Source organism: Mirounga angustirostris, unplaced genomic scaffold (assembly GCF_029215605.1).
Source record: "Mirounga angustirostris isolate CCGP_5_RB_7025 unplaced genomic scaffold, mMirAng1.0.hap1 SCAF_2, whole genome shotgun sequence".
NCBI classification, from domain to species: domain Eukaryota; kingdom Metazoa; phylum Chordata; class Mammalia; order Carnivora; family Phocidae; genus Mirounga; species Mirounga angustirostris.
In genome coordinates, this window is record NW_026991710.1 from 167,069,070 (window position 1) to 167,091,202 (window position 22,133).

A 22,133-nucleotide genomic window follows, 5' to 3' on the forward strand; every position below is an offset into this window, starting at 1 on the left:
AACATGGTAGAGGATGGCGTTGGCCACCTGACAGATCTTCCTGGTTGGCAGTTTGAATGTCTCTGGTGATGGCATCAGGCGTTTCTGGTAAACTTTCTGAATGGGCCATACAGCAGGAGGAAGGAAGGTTGCCCATACATGATCTGTTGTGGTAAAAAAAATTTTTTTTTTTAATTTATATCAATTTGTCCAGCTTCAGCTTGCAGAACTTCAGGAAAAGGGTGGTCTTAATTCTCAATGATTCCAAGTCAGAAGGAAAAAAAATTGGAAATGTTATTTTGGAAAATTGTACCCAGCTATTGGAGGAAACTAGACGATTTCAGGATTTGGGAAAAACTGGCAAAATAAGGAGCGCCTGGGTGGCTCAGTCGGTTGAGTCTCTGACTCTTGGTTTTGGTTCAGGTCGTGATCTCAGGGTCAGGAGATCGAGCCCCATGTCAGGCTCCGCACTCAATGCAGAGTCTGCTTGAGATTCTCTCTTTCCCTCTGCCCCTACCCTGCTCACACACGCTCACTCTACCTCTCCCTAAAATAAATAAATAAATAAATAAATAAATAAATAAATAAATAAATAAATAAATCTTTAAAAATTAAAAAAAAAAAAATCTGGCAAAATGTACAAAATGAGCCAGCAAGGGTACACTGTAGTTTTCTACTGCAACAAAAAAAAGTTCTCTCTACAGTCACCCTCATTTCTGTCAAAGATAATCAAAGCAAGACTAATCTGTTTGCAAAGTAAGTTTAGTCTCATTAAACCTGGTCTGATTATTTACATAAGTGCAGCAAAAATAGTGACTGACTACATAGGCCCTGGTTTGAGTTTGATTTGCTGGAACATTTCATAAGTAATCTCAGATTGGACTTTTAAAAGCCTCTCAGGGCTGGGAAAGCCACATGAAGAACTCGCCACTAGATTTTTTTTGCCTGTGGTGCTTACAGATATAGGAGAATTCCTCTCTTCTCAAAGTTCTCAAAATACCCTGAGGTGCCTGGACCTGCCAGAAATGACCTTCCTTACTTACCCACCTATAAGGCAGGAAACCCTGTAAGCCAGATACAGGCTAGTTTTTCCAAGGGGTGTGGTTTATGAACATTGGCTCCTCAAAGTCAACCTTAGTTCCTTAAAACTGTCTGGTCATATCTGATCTGATGCATATTATTCTCAAATATAACATTCCAGACAAAAACCTTGGTGATATAACTAAGGTTTCCAGTTGCATCCTGTTAAAGGAGAACAGATTTTCACTGAACTTATATAAATAACTATACTGCCATGAAAATAAGAACACTCTCTAAGAGCTTCCAATTTCTAGAGCACTCAGGTAGGAAGGAAAGATCAGGGCTTCAGTTGTTTACAAAGGTATAAATTACAAATTGCTGTAAGTTACACTTAGCTTAAGAAAAGAGAAAAGGTTTTCCTTAAATTTGGAAAAAAAATTAAAGAACCAGCAATATTTCAAACAAAAAGTTATAAAAAATTTTAATCCTCTTCATCAGTTCATTCAGGTCCATATAATTAAGTCTTGTTTTACTTAATCCTGGGTTAACAGTTTTTATGAATCCATCAGTTTCTTCATTAGTTCTGGAAATTCTTACACAATCAAATGGCAAGTTCTCAAAGTTTTCAAGTGATGCCATCAAGGAGCATTCTAACCTGTAGCTGGTTATAAACACTTCTAGAAAAGAATCACAGTAAAATTGTAACTGTCTGTGAGTGACAAAACACTTGAAAATTGTCGAGGTTAAAGATCTGATGAGAGTTCATCACAATGCTATTGACAAGGACATTTTGTTATTTCTGTGACATACAATAATTTAAGATAATAACTCAACAATAAAGGTATTAACAAATTTCTATGAATATCATACAATTTCATGAACACATACAACACATAACCTGTATTGTATGTACAATTATCACTTTTTTGACAATGCTTGCCACATAATTGAACATATTAAATAAGCCTAATTAGTTAAACATGTCTCTTTTTATAAGGAGAGAGACAAAACCTATGAGATTTTCCAAAGGTCATCTAGGAAATCTCAACATTAATCGGAGGTCAAAAAGACTCCTTTTAGAGCTGATGTGGGGAAGCTGTCACAAAGGTCAGAAGGTTTGATCATCTGACTAAACAGGATCACAGGTCACTGGGAAACAATCCTTAGTTATCCATTTAACCAAAGTCACCATGAAAAGATCTCAAAGGCAAATACAGAAAGCTACCTAGTTACAAAAATTCTTAGCTCTTACTATTGAGAACACCTGGTTTTCAATCAAAGAACTGATTGACATAATATGAAGCACAGGAAATTATTTTAAAACACAAAATCTTGTTTTCCCAGGCATATTACTTAAAAGGTAAAGAAAATCAACCTTTTTTACAATTTCTTATTAAGAGCAAACAAATAATCTAAGAAAACTTTGTTGTTTTAACACAAAGAGAAAACCAAATAATGGTTTGACATCAGTGTGCTATTAATACTAAGGCAAATTTTTTTAAATTAAAATAAATTAATTAATTAAAAACCCTACAAATAAATCCATCCAATCTTGGCCAGCTTTGACCAGAAAAGGAAAGATTCCTTTTCCAAGCTTCCTTTTCCACAAATCTTGTAAGGAATTTTTCTTATTATCCATTCAGTTTTCATCCCACTCTTTTCTTCTTTCTCATTCTGAAACAACCAGTCCTTCTATTTTACAAAAATTACTCTTCCCCTTAACAAAAACATGTCCTTCATACCTTTCCTTATCAAAAATACATCTTACTTTCCTTTTATACAGTTTTTCTTTACCCTTATTATTCCTAGTAGTTTCATTTACATATATTGACTATATTTTTAACCATCAGAAACCCAAATTTTTAGTGAAAAGTAGGAAGCAGGCAACTGTAAACTCACATACTGTCATACTATAGCAAGTTTAAGATTATCATTTCATAATTCCTACAGACATGTGTCTTTTTCATAGCACAACTTTATCATGTTTATTCACAGATTCAAGTATACTTAGATTTTCTATACCATATTAAAAATGAAATGCCAAAAGTAAATAAAATTAATGTTCAGCAATTAATGTTTCAATATTTTCTCTAATTTGGAAATGAGATCTAAATAGTCAATAAATATCCATGATTAACTTAACTTTGTATAGCTTGAACACTTAAAGTTATAAAAAGGTTTTTGAAACTATTTTTAAGACCTATTATAAAACAGAATGATCACTGAGAAGTTCATTTATAAACTTTTATCCCATTTTTACCTATTTAATTTACTTGATCTTAACAATTATGTTTGAATTACTCATGAAAATTTCATAAGACATTAACTAAACAAAGCTAGCCATCCATCATCTTAAGTTATTTTTTCCTTTTGACAAGTCAAGCAAGTATCAAAAAAAAAAAAAAAAATCACAGATGCAAACAACCTAAAGAACCTACAAAGTTATTCATATGATTCTTCCTTCTTTGTCTTTTTTAACTGCTGTGCTTGACACACACTAAGCAATTCCTTTTTATTATACATTTTGTTTTTAGGTTAGATTTATAGTTTCTAGCAGAAATAATGTAAGTTTGTTTGACTAGTAAACATAGGTAGAAAAAAACCTTTGTACCTGCATTACATATTTAATGCTGGAAACTCTGAAGTTCTCAGAGTTTAACAATAATTTTATCAATAATTTTAAAGCTAGCTTTATTTACCAAAGATTATCCCAAATCATGTGAACTTAAAAAAAAAAAAAGACTTGGGTTAGTTTCTATATCTCTGAGTTTTAAGAAAATTTATGTAAGTGTTCATTAGTTTCTTAGCCAATTTGAATAGAACTCCTTTAAGGGATTTTATTTATGTTTTTTTTAAGATTTATTTATTTATTTGAGAGAGAGACCATGGCACAGGCAAAAGTGGGGGGTGGGATAGGGGGAAAGAATCTCAAGCAGACTCCCTACTGAGTGCAGAGCCCCACACAGGGCTTGATCTCACCACCCACAAGATAAGTCAAAATCACCGGTCGGACACTAAACTGACTGAGCCACCCAGGCACCTCTCCTTTTAAGGGATTTTATAAATTAATTTATAAATTAATTTGGTAATATGATCAAGAGGTAGGAAACTACAACACATCTATAACACACATATATATAAACATACAGACACATACAAATAGAGATCTTATAGCTTCCATTCCAAAATTTTAGCCATGAGTCAGTAAAACAGTAATGCAATCTCACTGGTTTAACTCCACTTTGTATTTTCATCCGAATTGTGTTTGTGACAAATGGACCAAGTTAAGGTGACCTGCCTACCAATAAGTGTGGAAACTTGTAAGATTTTTTTTGCTGTGATACGTAATCTTATGAAGGCAATGGACTAAATTTTAGGTGAGTGACTGAAAAGACATCTAAGTGCTGTCTGGACATTTCCAAAGTCCATGAGTGGACAAATTGTCTAACTCTATTTCCAAATGGCCTTTCTTTTTCCTCTTCTGAGCCTCAGGGAGTTGCTTTCAGGGGTACCTAACTCCCTTGAGAGGACCCAATGGAGGCTAAGGCACCTACAGTTCCAAGGGCTGTAGAAAGCTGAGGGCTGAAGTGGGGAGGGAAAAGTCAACAGGGGTGGACAGACGGATGGAGGTGGCAGGGGCTTGAAGATGTACATCTCAAAGCATTCAAGGAAACTAGAGGGAAGACTGAAGGTAGTAAGAGGAGGAAGGAGGAGTAGAAGCAGCAGGAAGGGAGAGGTACAGGGAGTCAAGTTGGAGAGATCTCAAGTTTCCTGAAGAGGACAATGAAGTTCCAAATTACCCTCAGCAAAATCATGCCAATAAGAAAGGAAGCAGGCCCAGCAGAAAGTCAGCAGGAGTTTGAGAAAAGGGGTTTCAGTTGACTGAGAAGTTCCCCTGGGAGAAGCGGGATGCAACAGAAAGAAGAGAGAGACCTCACAGAGAGCCAGGAGGAAGAAGCTTCCAGCCCAGGGAGTTAGGGAATAATCCCCCCTCAGAACAAGGAGCCAGGAAGACCTTCCAGGCCAGCAGGTACCTTGCAAAAAAGCGTGGGACTCTAACCCAGCTTCAAAGAGTACAATCAAAATCTTAAACATCAAAATCTGTCCTTACCAGCTTCAAAGGACATTTGTCTGGAGCAATAGTTCAGAAGTCGGACTCACCAATGGACCCCCGATCAATCAGTCAGGAATGAAGACAAAGCCTTCAGAGGTGCATACTTAGGGCCCTGGGTGAGAGATCTGGGGGTCCAATGATGAATCTGAACCTATCTGAGTCATGGCACCATGACTATAAAAGAAAAAAAAAATATCAATGACACTTTTAAAGATGGTAAGGTAGACTTTATTCAGGACCACTGCATTAAGTGTAGGGACCACTTCAATGGGATTTCACAGTGGGGGAGAGAGAGAAGGATCAACTGCAAATACAGCAGGGAAGGTGGGAATTTATAGCCAAGGGGCAGGGTAGCAATGGATAGAAAACTACAAACAGGAAACTTCAGGGGTGAGGGGGGTTCTAGCTAAAGCAACCGAACAGATACTTGCTGAAAACAGGACAGGGTGATCAGACATCACTGGGGAGTGCTAAAGGATGACGAACCTGATCACACGTCCAGAATGATCAGAAATCAAGGGCAAGGCGGGTAGTGGTTCTTGCTAAACTGATTTAGCAGGGTTCTTGCCAAAACTGGATTTTACAAGGAAGTGCACTGATACACCTAGAAGAAGGTCCAGCAGCCTGACTGAAGTTTGCTCAAGCAAAGAATCTGTCATTTGCAGCAGAACCAGAGCAGCTTTATGCTTATCTCCAGGGCTTATGGACAAGTCAGGGAGGGAATGTGCTAGCTAGTGATTTATAATGTGCCATTTAAAGTTCCAAACTCCCCTGGAAGTAGCCAGGCCCAGCTTGCCTATACTGTTTAAAGATGGAGAGATTGATGGTTTGCATGCCGTTTAATCAGTTCCACAGCCTGACTTTGGCTACATGACCAGAGTAGTATAAAAGAACCCTTGTATAAACTTGTGCCTGGGCTCCCCTGAAAGTAAGACGCCACACCCTTATCTCACAGGTTTGTAATCTGAAGACAGAGCACATCTGGGATTGCGTAAAGTTTTCAATCCCCTTGATAATTATCTGCACTTTCTTCATCCTGAAGCACTGTATCATTCACCTTTATTAAAGCCTACTTGAGTGAGCCTGAGAGCAGCCTGCAGAGTCTTCAGCCCTTTCGATTATTCAACCCTGTTCATCACTGCACTGCCTCCTCCCCTCTCTCTCCCCAACACACGCGCGCACACACACACACACCCTCCCTCTAGTGGTGAACACACACACACACACACACATACACAGACACAGACACACACACACACACACCCTCTAGTGGTGAATCTGAAAAGAATATACTGGAGATAGTTTGCTTTGCTCTGCCTTTCTCCCTCTTTGGAAGTCACTGCCTACCCAGTGAGAGCAAATTCCACTATGCTTCTCCAGAAGCAGACTTGCCACTAGGTAGCACTGACATGAATGGCTAACTCTGCCTGATGCTGGCGCTCAGGACTAGTAGGTCCATCAGGCTTTCCTTCTAAGCTAAATCCTCCACCCCAGCCCTTATCAATAATAAAAGTGATGTGTGACCTCTTATTTAACCTACCCTTCCATTTCATTTTTAAATCTGTCTGCAAGTAGGAGACCTGGATTTCGTCTGGTCTCAGGAATTCAGCTGGATAGGGATCAAACCATTCTGAACACCTACAAACTCAACAGGAGATCGAAGAAAAGAATAGCAACAACTCTCTGAACAAAAAAGCGACCACTTTCTGGGAGGTAGGACGTGCGGAGAAGTGAATCCGAGTTGATATTCGGGAGGATAGACAGCAGGGAAGGGGCCTCCGTCGGCCGCTTCTGGCAAGTGATAGAGCAGCGGAGCACAAAATCAGAACGTTTAGAAGTCTGCTCCGCTGACGGACGTCGCTCCAGTGGCTAAGCGGGGGGTGGAACCCTCGTGGGACAGTGTGGTCTCAGGACCCTCAGGGTCACAGAAAGAGCGGGAGTGCCTGAGTGCAGCAGAGCTCCCAGGTATCAGAGCGGGGAAGCCAGCTGCAGAGATGGAGCCCAGGTGCGGGCTCTCAGCTCTGGGTTGCCATAAACCGTGATCCGGGGCACAGTCGGGCCACTGCTCCTCCAGCAGGGACCCAACAAGCGGCAGATCCGTGGAGACTCCCCTTCCTTCCCCAGGAGGAGCAGCAGGGGAGCCCACCGCAGGGATCTGCTGGGTTTGGAGACTCCACACGGGGTCGGGTGCCAGAGATAGAAACGCTCCGTCACAGGCCGGGTGAGCACGGAGTGCGGCTGGAAACCGGGGAGACGGGAGTGACTGACTGCTTTTCTCTGGGGGCGCACTGAGGAGTGGGGCCCCGAGTTCTCGGCTCCTCCAAGGCGGAGATTGGGAGGCCAACATTTTCACTCTCGGCCTCTAAAGCTGTAAGGAAAGCTTGCAGGGAACAAAAGCTCCGGCGAGCAAACCCGAACAGATTACTTAGCCCAGCACCCAGCAAGGGCGGTGCAATTCCACCTCCGGCAAAGAAATTTGGGAACCACGGCAACAGGCCCCTCCCCCAGAAGATCAGTGAGAACAGCCAGCCAAGACCAAGTTTACCGATCAATGAGAACGGCAGAACTCCAGCACTAGGGGAATAATGCACATAAGACTCCACGGCTTTTTTAAAATGATTCTTTAGTCTTTCAAAGTTAATTTTTTTTTAACTGTCCTTTTTTTTTTGAATTTTTCTTTTTCCCTTTTTCAACCAACATCTTATCAATCCCTTTTTTAAAAAACATTTTTATTTTTCATTTTTAGAGTCATATTCTATCCCTTCATAGTAGTTACCCTTATTTTTGGCATATATATATAAGTTGTCCTCTCTTTAAAATTTTGAGATAGTTTCTTCTAACAGATAAAAATATACCCTAAATCTCCACTGTATGGTTTTGTTCTATTCTCCTGCCTAATCACATTCTCTCCCTTTTTTTTCTTTTTTTTTTAAAATCCTCTTCTTTCTTTTTTCAACCAACTTCTTATCAATTCCTTTTATAAAATTTTTTATAATTTTCATCTTTACAGTCATATTCCATCCCTTCATTATATCAACCCTTATTTTTGTACATATATAAGTTTTTCTTTCTTTCTTTCTTTCTTTCTTTCTTTATTTATTTATTTATTTGAGAGAGAGAGAATGAGAGACAGAGAGCATGAGAGGGAGGAGGGTCAGAGGGAGAAGCAGACTCCCTGCCGAGCAGGGAGCCCAATGTGGGACTCGATCCCGGGACTCCAGGATCATGACCTGAGCCGAAGGCAGTCGCTTAACCAACTGAGCCACCCAGGCGCCCAAGTTTTTCTTTCTTTAAAACTTTGGGAGGCACTTTCTTCTAACAGAACAAAATACACCCAAAATCCAGTGTGTGGCACTGATCTATGGACCAGCCTGATCATATTTGATCATATTCTCTTTTTGTTTTGTTCTGTTTTTATTTGTTTTTATCTTTTTCTTTTTCTTTTTTTTCTTTTTCTTTCTTTCTTTCCCTTTCTTTCCCCCTGGCTTGAGGTCTTTTCTGATTTGTTTAGAGTATATTTTCTGGGGACGTTGTTACCCTGTTAGCATTTTGTTCTCTCATTATTCTGTTCTCCTCTGGACAAAATGACAAGACGGAAAAAATCACCTCAACAAAAAAACAAGAGGTAGTACAGACTGCCAGGGACCTACTCAATACGGACATTAGTATGATGTCGGATCTAGAGTTCAGAATCATCACTTTAAAGATACTAGCTGGGCTTGAAAAAATCATGGAAGTTATTAGAGAAACCCTTCCTGGAGAAATAAAAGAACTAAAATCTAACCAAGTCGAAATCAAAAAGGCTATTAATGAGCTGCAATCAAAAATGGGGGCGCTAACTGCTAGGATAAATAAGGCAGAAGAGAGAATCAGTGATATAGAAGACCAAATGATGGAAAATAAAGAAGCTGAGAAAAAGAGAGATAAACACCTACTGGATCACGAGGGCACAATTCGAGAGATAAGCAATACCATAAGACAAAACAACATTAGAATAATTGGGATCCCAGAAGAAGAAGAAAGAGAGAGAGGGGCAGAAGGTATATTGGAGCAAATTACAGCAGAGAACTTCCCTAATTTGGGGAAGGAAACAGGCATCAAAATCCAGGAGGCACAGAGAACCCCTCTCAAAATCAATAAAAATAGGTCAACACCCCAACATCTAATAGTAAAATTTACGAGTCTCAGAGACAAAGAGAAAATCCTGAAAGCAGCTCAGGACAAGAGATCTGTAACCTACAATGGTAGAAACATTAGATTGGCAACAGACCTGGCAGGCCAGAAAGGACTGGCATGATATATTCAGAGCACTAAATGAGAAAAATATGCAGCCAAGAATACTATATCCAGCTAGGCTGCCATTGAAAACAGAAGGAGAGATAAAAATCTTCCAGGACAAACAAAAACTAAGGGAATTTGCAAACATGAAACTAGCCACACAAGAAATATTGAAAGGGGTCCTCTAAGCAAAGAGAGAGCCTAAAAGCAACACAGACCAGAAAGGAACACAGACAATATACAGTAACAGTCACCTTACAGGCAATACAATGGCACTAAATTCATATCTTTCAACAGTTAGCCTGAATGTAAATGGGCTAAATGCCCCAATCAAAAGACACAGGCTATCACATTGGATTAAAAAACAAGACCCATCGATATGCTATCTGTAAGAGACTCATTTTAGACCCAAAGACACCCCCAGATTGAAAGTGAGGGGGTGGAAAACCATTTACCATGCTAATGGACACCAAAAGAAAGGTGGGGTAGCAATCCTTATATCACACAAATTAGATTTTAAACCAAAGACTGTAATAAGAGATGAGGAAGGACACTATTTCCTACTTAAAGGGTCTATCCAACAAAAAGATCTAACAATTGTAAATATCTATGCCCCTAACATGGAAGCAGCCAATTATATAAGCCAATTAATAACAAAAGCAAAGAAACACATTGACAACAATACAATAATAGTGGGGGACTTTAACACCCCCCTCACTGAAATGGACAGATCATCTAAGCAAAAGATCAACAAGGAAATAAAGACCTTAAATGACACACTGGACCAAATGGACTTCACAGACATATTCAGAACATTCCATCCCAAAGCAACGGAATACACATTCTTCTCTAGTGCCCATGGAACATTCTCCAGAATCGATCACATCCTAGGTCATAAATCAGGTCTCAACCGGTACCAAAAGACTGATATCATTCCTTGCCTATTTTCAGACCACAATGCTTTGAAACTAGAACTCAATCACAAGAGGAAAGTCAGAAAGAACTCAAATACATGGAGGCTAAAGAGCATCCTACTAAAGAATGAATGGGTCACCCAGGAAATTAAAGAAGAATTTAAAAACTTCATGGAAACCAATGAAAATGAAAACACAACTGTTCAAAATCTTTGGGATGCATCTAAGGCAGTCCTAAGAGGAAAGTATATAGCAATACAAGCCTTTCTCAAGAAACAAGAAAGGTCTCAAGTACACAACTAAACCCTACACCTAAAGGAGCTGGAGAAAGAACAGCAAATAAAGCCTAAACCCAGCAGGAGAAGAGAAATTATAAAGATCAGAGCAGAAATCAATGAAATAGAGCCAAAAGAACAGTAGAACAGATCAACGAAACTAGGAGCTGGTTCTTTGAAAGAATTAACAAGATTGATAAACCCCTGGCCAGACTTATCAAAAAGAAGAGAGAAATGACCCAAATCCACAAAATCATGAATGAAAGAGGAGAGATCACAACCAACACCAAAGGAATACAAACAATTATAAGAACATATTATGAGCAACTATATGCCAGCAAATTAGATAACCTGGAAGAAATGGATGCATTCCTAGAGATGTATCAACTACCAAAACTGAACCAGGAAGAAATACAAAACCTGAACAGACCTATAACCACTAAGGAAATGGAAGCCGTCATCAAAAATCTCCCAAAAAACAAAAGCCCAGGGCCAGATGGCTTCCCAGGGGAATTCTACCAAACATTTCAAGAAGAATTAATACCTATTCTTCTGAAACTGTTCCAAAAGATAGAAATGGAAGGAAAACTTCCAAACTCATTTTATGAGGCCACCATTACCTTGATCCCCAAACCAGACAAAGACTCCATCAAAAAGGAGAATTACAGACCAATATCCTTGATGAACATGGATGCAAAAATTCTCACCAAAATACTAGCCAATAGGATCCAACAGTACATTAAAAGGATTATTCACCATGACCAAGTGGGATTTATCCCTGGGTTGCAAGGTTGGTTCAACATCCGCAAATCAATCAATGTGATACAATACATTAACAAAAGAAAGAACAAGAATCATATGATCTTCTCAATAGATGCAGAAAAAGCATTTGACAAAGTACAGCCTCCTTTCTTGATGAAAACTCTTGAGTATAGGGATAGGGGGTACATACCTCAATATCATAAAAGCCATCTATGAAAAACCTACAGCGAATATCATTCTCAATGGGGAAAAACTGAGAGCTTTCCCCCTAAGGTCAGGAACGCAGCAGGGATGTCCACTATCACCACTGCTATTCAACATAGTACTAGAAGTCCTAGCCACAGCAATCAGACAACAAAAAGAAATAAAAGGCATCCAAATCGGCAAAGAGGAAGTCAAACTCTCACTCTTTGCAGATGATATGATACTTTATGTGGAAAACCCAAAGGACTCCACCCCAAAACTGCTAGAACTCATACAGGAATTCAGTAAAGCGGCAGGATATAAAATCAATGCACAGAAATCAGTGGCATTCCTATACACCAACACAAGACAGAAGAAAGAGAAATTAAGGAGTCGATCCCATTTACAATCGCACCCAAAACATAAGATACGTAGGAAATAATCTAACCAAAGAGACAAAGGATCTGTACTCAGAAAACTATAAAATACTCATGAAAGAAATTGAGAAAGACACAAAGAAATGGAAAAACGTTCCATGCTCATGGATTGGAAGAACAAATACTGTGAAGATGTCAATGCTACCTAGAGCAATTTACACATTCAATGCAATCCCCATCAAAATACCATCCACTTTTTTCAAAGCAATGGAACAAATAATCCTAAAATTTGTATGGAACCAGAAAAGACCCCGAATAGCCAGAGGAATGTTGAAAAAGAAAAGCAAAGCCGGCGGCATCACAATTCCGGATTTCCAGCTCTATTACAAAGCTGTCATCATCAAGACAGTATGGTACTGGCACAAAAACAGACACATAGATCAATGGAACAGAATAGAGAGCCCAGAAATGGACCCTCAACTCTATGGTCAACTAATCTTTGACAAAGCAGGAAAGAATGTCCAATGGAACAAATGGTGCTGGGAAAATTGGACAGCCACATGCAGAAGAATGAAACTGGACCATTTTCTTACACCACACAAAAACAGACTCCAAATGGTTGAAAGACCTCAATGTGAGACAGGAGCCCATCAAAATCCTAAAGGAGAACACAGGCAGCAACCTCTTCGACCTCAGTTGCAGCAACTTCTTCCTAGAAACATCACCAAAGGCAAAGGAAGCAAGGGCAAAAATGAACTATTGGGACTTCATCAAGATAAAAAGCTTTTGCACAGCAAAAGAAACAGTCAACAAAACCAAAAGACAACCGACAAAATGGGAGAAGATATTTGCAAATGACATCTCAGATAAAGGGTTAGTATCCAAAATCTATAAAGAACTTCTTAAACTCTGGGCGCCTGGGTGGCTCAGTTGGTTAAGCAACTGCCTTCGGCTCAGGTCATGATTCTGGAGTCCTGGGATCGAGTCCCACATCGGGCTCCCTGCTCAGCGGGGGGTCTGCTTCTCCTTCTGACCCTTCCCCTCTCATGCTCTCTGTCTCCCATTCTCTCTCTCAGATAAATAAATAAAATCTTAAAAAAAAAAAAAAAAGAACTTCTTAAACTCAACACCCAAAGATCAAATGATCCAATCAAGAAATGGGCAGAAGACATGAACAGACATTTTTCCAAAGATATCCAAATGGCCAACAGACACATGAAAAAGTGCTCAACATTGCTTGGCATCAGGGAAATCCAAATCAAAACCTCAATGAGATACTACCTCACACCAGTCAGAAGGGCTAAAATTAACAAGTCAGGAAATGACAGATGTTGGCAGAGATGCGGAGAAAGGGGAACTCTCCTACACTGCTGGTGGGAATGCAAGCTGGTGCAACCACTCTGGAAAACAGTATGGAGTTTCCTCAAAAAGTTGAAAATAGAGCTACCATATGATCCAGCAATTGCACTACTGAGTATTTATCCCAAAGATACAAATTAGGGATCCGAAGGGGTACATGCACCCCGATGTTTATAGCAGCAATGTCCACAATAGCCAAACTGTGGAAAGAGCCAAGATGTCCATCGACAGATGAATGGATAAAGAAGAGGTGGTATATATATACAATGGAATATTATGCAGCCATCAAAAGGAATGAGATCTTGCCATTTGCAACGACGTGGATGGAGCTGGAGGGTGTTATGCTGAGTGAAATAAGTCAATCAGAAAAAGACATGTATCATATGACCTCACTGATATGAGGAATTCTTAATCTCAGGAAACAGACTGAGGGTTGCTGGAGTGGGGGGTGGGGTGGGAGGTGTGGGGTAGCTGGGTGATAGACACTGGGGAGGGTATGTGCTATGGTGAGTGCTGTGAATTGTGCAGGACTGTTGAATCACAGATCTGTACCTCTGAAACAAATAATGCAATATACGTTAAGAAAAGAAAAAAAAAAGAAGAAGATAGCAGGAGGGGAAGAATGAAGGGGGGGAAATCGGAGGGGGAGACGAACTATGAGAGACGATGGACTCTGAAAAACAAACTGAGGGTTCTAGAGGGGAGGGGGGTGGGAGGATGGGTTGGCCTGGTGATGGGTATTAAGGAGGGCACGTTCTGCATGGAGCACTGGGTGTTATGCACAAACAATGAATCATGGGGGTGCCTGGGTGGCTCAGTTGGTTAAGCGACTGCCTTCGGCTCAGGTCATGATCCTGGAGTCCCTGGATCGAGTCCCATATCGGGCTCCCTGCTCGGCGGGGAGTCTGCTTCTCCCTCTGACCCTCCCCCCTCTCATGTGCTCTCTCTCTCTCTCATTCTCTCTCTCTCAAATAAATATAAAATCTTTAAAAAAAAAAAAAACAATGAATCATGGAACACTACATCAAAAACTAATGATGTAACGTATGGTGATTAACATAACAATAAAAAAATTTTTTTAAATAGAAAAAAAAAATCTGTCCACACAGGCAGAGAAAGATGTGATCTCTTCTTTCCCATACCCCTCAGTCCCTGCCAAATATTCCATGCGAGTGATTATGTACCCTCCTCCACAAGAAGGGTTCATGGCTTTAACCAAATTCTTAGGGGATTCGAGACCCAAAAAGAGTTAAGACCACTATTCTAGAGGCAATGGAAGGGAAAAAAAAGCATTTACTAGAATACGTTCACTCCTTTATTGAATTTCATAATTTCCCTATTACTACAAAGAATGCATCTGAGTCATTTTATTACAGACCATCTACCCTGTTTTTCATTAGTGATCACTAGCTTTGATGTCCACCTTTCAAAGACATTCAAAGGTCTAACAACTCTTACAAATGCCTGGGAAAGTACCATTTGCCACAAATCAAGAAGCATAGTAATATACAGCAGACATAACACACATATATAGATCTCTACACTTCTGGTCAAATGACTTGGGTTTGTGCCCCAGCTTGAACCCCTACAAACTATGTGACACTGAGCAAGTCAAGGAACTTTCCTGAACCTTAATATTCTTATGCATAAAATGAGGATCACAGACACTGCTCAACAATTAGGTTGTTATAACAATATGATGAGATGAAGGTTATAAAAATGTTTTATAAGATGAAAACTATACAAACATAAGGAACTACAGCTGACCCTTGAACAAGACAGGACTTAGGGGCACTGACATCCCGTGCAGTCAAAAACCCACATATAATTTTTGACTCCCCAGAAACTTAACTACTAAAAGCCCACTATTGACCAGAAGCCTTACCAATAACATAAGTGGTCAATTAACACATATTTTACACATCATATGTATTGTATACTATATTCTCACAATAAAGTAAGCCAAAGATAATGTTGTCAAGGAAATCATAAAGGGGTGCGTGGGTGGCTCAGTCAGTTAAAAGTCGGACTCTTGATTTCGGCTTAGGTCATGATCTCAGGGTTGTGAGATTGAGCCCCAAGTCAGACTCTGTGCTGGGCATGGAGCCTGCTTAAAATTCTCTCTCCCTCTGCCCCTCCCCTCCTCTCTCTCCTTCTAAAAACAAAAAAAAAGAGGTGCGCCCGGGTGGCTCAGTTGGTTAAGAGTCCAATTCTGGATTTCGGCTCAGGTCATGATCTCAGCGTTGTGAGATCGGGCCTCACAGTGGGCTCCATACTGGGCGTGGAACCTGCTTAAGATTATCTCTCTCCGGGCGCCTGGGTGGCTCAGATGTTTAAGCGTCTGCCTTCGGCTCAGGTCATGATCCCAGGGTCCTGGGATCGAGTCCCGCATCGGGCTCTCTGCTCCTTGGGAGCCTGCTTCTCCCTCTGCCTCTCTCTCTCTCTGTCTCTCATGAATAAATAAATAAAAATCTTTAAAAAATAAAAAAATAAAAAAAAAAAAAGATTATCTCTCTCCTTCTTCTTCTGCCCCTCACCCTACCCCAGGCTAGCACTCTCTCTCTCTCTCTCTTGCTCTCTCAAGAAAAAAAAAAAGAAAATCATAAGGAAGAGAAAATTCATCTACAGTACCATACATATGTTTATTGAAAAGAATCCACATATAAGTTACCCCGTTGGTTCAAACCCACGTTGTTCAAAGGTCAATGTATTATTTTGACATAATTTTAATTAATTTACATCTCCTACAGAATGGAAGAGAAGAAAATGTTTAGACCTGTTAGATTTTTTTTACATATTGACATCATTACATTAGAGTCAAGCAAGATCCTTCTAGAGTTTTGTGAGAATTAAATAAATAATATACCTAAAAGTACCTAATACAGTGCCTAGAACATAGAAAATGTTCAATAAATGCTAATATCCATCAAATACAGCAGAAGGCTTCAGAAAGTCTGTCTGACAGTATGTGTTGCACTGCCTGAAACTCTGCTAGGGGGACTCGAACCCTTTGGATTAACATCCTCTTCTAGACTAAAAGTCTTACTCAAACTTGAGGATGCACAAAACTCATCTAGAAAGCTTGTTAAAACACAAATTGCTATGACACCTCCCAAAATTCTGGTTCATTTTAGGGTGAGTCTGGTGAATTTGCATTTGACAAACTCTCGGGGGCTACTGAGAGGTTCCAGGACTATCCTTTGAGCAGCACTTCCTTAGACAGAAATACTTTACATCCCCTCATTCACACCTCATTGTAGATGGGCTCTTTTTCTAGATCTCTCACTAAAGATACTGGAAGTTTTGCTATATAAGAAAAGGGAAAGGGGGAGTGCCTGGGTGGCACAGTCAGTTAAGCATCTGACTCTTGGTTTCGGCTCTGGTTGTGATCTCAGAGTCATGAGATCGAGCCCCTCATGGGGCTCCATGCTCAGTGGGGAGTCTGCTTGAGATTCTCTCTCCTTCCCCCTCTGCCCCCTCACACTTGTGCGCTCTCTCTCTTTCTCTCTCAAATAAATAAATAAATCTTTTTTTAAAAAGAAAGAAAGAAAAGGGAAAAGGGAGAGACAGGCCACAGGAAATTGGGTGACTCAGCATGGTTAAAAACTTGGCTTTTCAAAAAGGCAGTCAAAGAACACAGATTACCAAAGTGGGATCAGGTGAAAACATGTGGAGAAGGGATTAAAAGGAAGAGGTGAGAGACTACTCTTGTGTCCTAAATATCTGTGTCCCTCCCCTCTCCCCACTCTCAACCCCTGAAGAAAAATTCCTATGTAGAAGCCTCACAGCCAGTGTGGCTATTTTTGGAAATGGAGCTACTAAGGAAGTAATTATGGTTAAATAAGGTCATAAGGGTGAGGTCCTGAACTGACAGGATTGGTGTCCCTATTAGAAGAGACACCAGAGAGCTTGCTCTTTCCCCCACCCCCCACCCCAACATACCAAGGAGGCCATGGGAGCACAGCATGAGAAGATGGCCATCTGCAATTCAAGGTGAGAGCCCTCTCCAGACACCAGCTGAGCTGGCCCCTTGATCTTGGACTTCTGGTCTCCAGAACTGTGAGAAAATAAACTTCCTTTTTTTTTTTTTTTTTTTTTAAAGTCTGTGGTATTTTGTTACGGCAGCACTAGCAGACTGATGTAACTATTAAAGACTTTTTTACCCCTGCTCAGTTGTTCCTTGGGCTGATCACAACTAAAAAGTTTTCTCCTGAAACGCAACTTTCTTTGGCTTTAATTTAAATTTATTTTCCCTTGCTCTAATGTCAATGGAAACCAAAAATAGTATGACTTTTTCCACACTGCTACTCTTGTTATTCTCACCTTTTTATAAATCCACTAAACAACATCTAACTAAATAGACTATTTAAATATACTATTTAAAATATACTATCTTTAGGGGCGCCTGGGTAGCTCAGTCACTAAGCATCTGCCTTCAGCTCAGGTCATGATCCCAGGGTCCTGGGATAGAGCCCCGCATCGGGCTCCCTGCTCTGCAGGAAGCCTGCTTCTCCCTCTCCCCCTCCCCCTGCTTGTGTTCCTGCTCTCACTATCTCTCTGTCAAATAAATAAATAAAATCTTTAAAAAATATATAGATATACTATCTTTAAAAACATACTATTTGGGGGGCACCTGGGTGGCTCAGTTGGTTGAGCGACTGCCTTCGGCTCAGGTCATGATCTCAGGGTCGTGGGACCGAGTCCTGCATCGGGCTCCCTGCTCAGCAAGGAGTCTGCTTCTCCCTCTGACCTCTGACCCTCCTCCCTCTGAGGTGCTCTCTCTATCATTGTCTCTCCCTCAATAAATAAATAAAATTCCTTAAAAAAAAATACTATTTTTTAAGCCAAAAAGCCAAAATAAATTAAATTTCTTACTTGTTCCTTTCCAAGTGAATAATATGCTCTTTTCCTTCAGCCTGAATGATATAAGACACCTAAATGCACAGAGAAAAAAAAAGAAAACAATAAAACACCATCTTATATATTACTTTTCAACAGGTATTTATAAGACACTGGAAATTCCATCCTGAATTAAAATAATTTGGCACCGACTAAAATTGTTTTACAGAACCTTATAACTGTTCTTTAATAAAAAGATACTCTGATCATCCCTACCTTCCTTTAATAACCTATTGTGGGAAATCTCCTGCATGTCCATCTAAACTCTCTTTAAGGGGCGCCTGGGTGGCTCAGTCGTTAAGTGTCTGCCTTCGGCTCAGGTCATGATCCCAGAGTCGTGGGATCAAGCCCCGCATCGGGCTCCCTGCTCGGCGGGAAGCCTGCTTCTCCCTCTCCCACTCCCCCTGCTTGTGTTCCCTCTCTCACTGTGTCTCTCTCTGTCAAATAAATAAATAAAATCTTTAAAACAAAAAAATAAATAAATAAAAATAAACTCTCTTTAAATTCATTTATAATTCATCTGTAACTTCAGGAATTATTTCTATTAAGTCTGGCCATGTATCACCTACAGTGTAAAGTAGTTCTTCCTTTTGTTTAACTGAAATGACTTTCTTAGTTTCAAGAGATTATCTCTAGTTCTAGTTACCCAAAAGTTGAAACTCATACACTCATGATTTTATATTGTCACACAGTTTACCACATTTCATCACTTCTGAAACACACTTTTTTCCCCTCAAATGAACACCTCTGAAATCAGGATGCATCAAAGGCACAGCAGTCGACTGTAGGACTGGTAGGACTGGTAGGACTCTTTCTTTCCTAATTAGTGGTCTATTAAACAATAGTGTGCCTTACAATTGACAGCATCTGAGTCAATGAACTGAGATAAGGTAACCTGCACTTACACATCCTCAAGTTCATGGGACCCTCTTCTCTACCTCAGATAACTTCCCCAGCAACTCACCAGTTCATCCGTCAAAAAAAAAAAAAAAAAAAGTGCTTAATGGGATCGCTAGAACCATGAGATTCCACTTTGCCTTAACTCTTTAACCAGAGAGAAAAGTCACAGACTCAACAAATAATATTATCAGAAGTGTCCTCTTATTCTCCTTACTGTTTCTGGACTCTAACATTTTGCCAAGAAATAGCATGATCCCCTCTTCTAGGGCTCATCAATAGCCCATTTCTAGGGCCTAGACCAAGTTACAGCCCCTGGCACTCGACTTCCTCAACGTGAGTGCGAACCTGTGATCTACCTCGATCTCAACTTAGGCATCAAAAATGCCAAGCTCCTAAGTACAAGCTTCCAGCGACAAAAAAAAATAAGACAATGGAGATGAAAAGTACAGCATAGAGAATATAGTCAGTAAGACGGTAATAACACTGTTTGGTGACAGATGGTGAATTCACTTATCATGGTGAGCACTGAGTCATGTACAGAATTGTTGAGTCATTAAATTGTACACCTGACACTAATATAACACTGTATGTTAATTATACTTCAATAAGAAAAGAATCAAAACTAAAAATAAAACAAAAGAAAGTAAGAAACAACAACAACAAAAATTCCAAGCTCCTTCCATCATCACAGTTTGGGCGTGTGCTGTTCTATCATTTCTGCTCTTGGCCTTTATGATATAAAAACACCACTGTCCTATCATCTGAGAAAAATTCTGAAAAGTCTGAGAATTGTTTCATGATACTATATTGCTTCCCCAAATATCTGCCTGGATTGCTCATTCCCCTGCTTCTGGTCTTTACTCAAGGGTTAGGACTTCTCAGGAAGGCTTTCCCAGGCTGCCCTATTAAAAAATACAAACCCTCTTACCCCACCCCTACCCTCACTTCCAGCACTCGCTATCCACCTTCCTGGTATAATTTTCTCAAGAGCACATATTACCACCTTAAGTAATCTATACTATTAGTCTATATTATTTTTTTGTTTACTGTCTCCTCCCCCCCCATCCTGCTAGAATGGAAGCTCCATAAGAACATGAATTTTGTCTGTTTTGTTCACTGCTGTATCTCCAGTGACCAAACAGTGCTTCTGCTTCTCCAAATATTTATCAGGGCGTATGAATGACATCTATTATGATCACAAGTGCCTACGTGTGCGGTACTGATGCAGAAATCAGAGACACAATGAAGTGGAAAGCATAGTCCCTGTGCTAAATGAAGAAACAGAGAAAAATAATGAAGCAAGTACACAATCAATTCTATCCTAAGGCAAAACATAAACAAATGGTAGAACGTCCTGTTCAAAACAAAACGAAGGAAGAATTACAAATTGTAGGGCCATTTATTCCTTACTTAATAGAGAAGAACTACAGTTGAATGACCTATCCAACTAGAGGTAGTACTCACAGGGCAGGCTAAAACTAAAAGCTCCTGACTCTAAACTCCAGTGTCCTATTTACAAGGCCCAGTCCCTGCACAATGTACAAGGTGCCTTCTACTTATGAATACACCAGCGATTCAGACATAATAAGCTAAACTCTATCCTTCATTATCTGCCACTGTTAAATTATAATAAAGTAAGATTATACTTCAGTAAAGTTGAAGAGTTTGCAAAATCAATTGAATTCCAAACTTATTATTTCTGAACTTTACAGTAGGAGAAAATAGTATAAAAGATAATTTTTGTGCATTGGTTACCCCGTTAACAGCATAATGTTTCTTCTGATATGGAGATAAAACTCACTTTTGAGTAAACATCCCATATATGAAATATATACATGTAACATACTACTATTCTCCAGAATCTGTGAAGATACAGTATGAAGTATTCTACCTATCACAAACTAAGAGAGAGATTAATTCTTATTATTATGAAAAGAACACTGTAACCATCACCAGTGAGAAAAGCATTAGAAATCTATATAATCAGCATCCTACCCTGGTCATAGAATTTTATTTAATTATTTCATTCTGTTATGTTTCAAGTTGGCCATTTGTCTTTAAAAAAAAAAAAGCTACTAAGGATCAATATATTACTTTTACTAGAGTAACAACCAATGGATATCAGTGCCGTATGTATGGTGGTATACTATTTACTGGCCAACACTACTCACTGAACCAATCCCTGCTAAAAGTAACACACTTGTCTTTAAAAAAAAAAAAGTAAAATTTAAATACATACATACTTCTCAAGAGATAACTTGCCTGTTTTGAATAGGGCCTAGGGGCTTCTCTTCGTTCTCTAGTTAATCTCCAAGGAGTTATAATTTCATAAGAAGAGAGATGTGAGGTCTGTTGAAAACCTACAGAAAAAGGAATCATAAATATTATATAACAAGTGAACATGCAAAACTAAATAGTACCAAAACGTAATGGAAATCAAAAGTTGAATGTTCAAGTCACAGAAAAATCACGTGACATTCACATATATGTGTGTAATTATATATACATAATCTCACACAAAAACTAGCAATATACTTGGTAAGTATGAAGGGGAAAAATATATTTCCTTAAAAACGATGTAAGTCTTCACAGTGTATACACAGCAGTCATTTTCAAACAATTTTTTGCTATAAACCTTATCAACCCTTTTTCTTAAAAGAAATCTGAAGGTATACACACAAGGAAAAAAAAAAAAAGAAGTGCTTTGGTGGGGAAGTGGAGGCAAGGCATCTGGAGCCTAGCACCATTCACTCATCTCCCATTTTTCACCCTGACCCAACATGAATGATATCCCCTGATATGGTATTAGAATACTTATGAAACAGACAAGGACAATTAGAGGGAAAAGTTAGTTTCAATGCCTCATCGGTTAACTCTAATAAATACACACTTAACAATGCAGCAGTTATCTCAAATTATATTACTGCCATCAATGTGTCCTAAAAACAAAAACTCACTTCTGATAAAATCTATTAACAGTGAAGAACCCAATCATGCAGACTTACTCCCAATTCCAATCCTGTTCAGTTTACTGCACAGTGGAATCATATCTAAGTGGAGCTTGGGTTCCAAA

At 39.5% G+C, this 22,133-nt stretch overlaps 1 protein-coding gene across 1 annotated transcript in view; it reads right to left on the bottom strand.

The window, feature by feature from the left end:
* Positions 1-22,133, bottom strand: part of ADAM9 (ADAM metallopeptidase domain 9) — a 162,585-nt gene that overhangs the window by 130,342 nt on the left and 10,110 nt on the right. Inside the window, exons 2-3 of the mRNA XM_064585517.1 lie at positions 21,323-21,420; positions 18,137-18,195 (exon numbers count right to left, since the gene is read on the bottom strand). Of these exons, the coding sequence (XP_064441587.1) occupies positions 18,137-18,195; positions 21,323-21,420 (157 nt within the window). The remainder of the gene's footprint in view (positions 1-18,136; positions 18,196-21,322; positions 21,421-22,133) is intronic.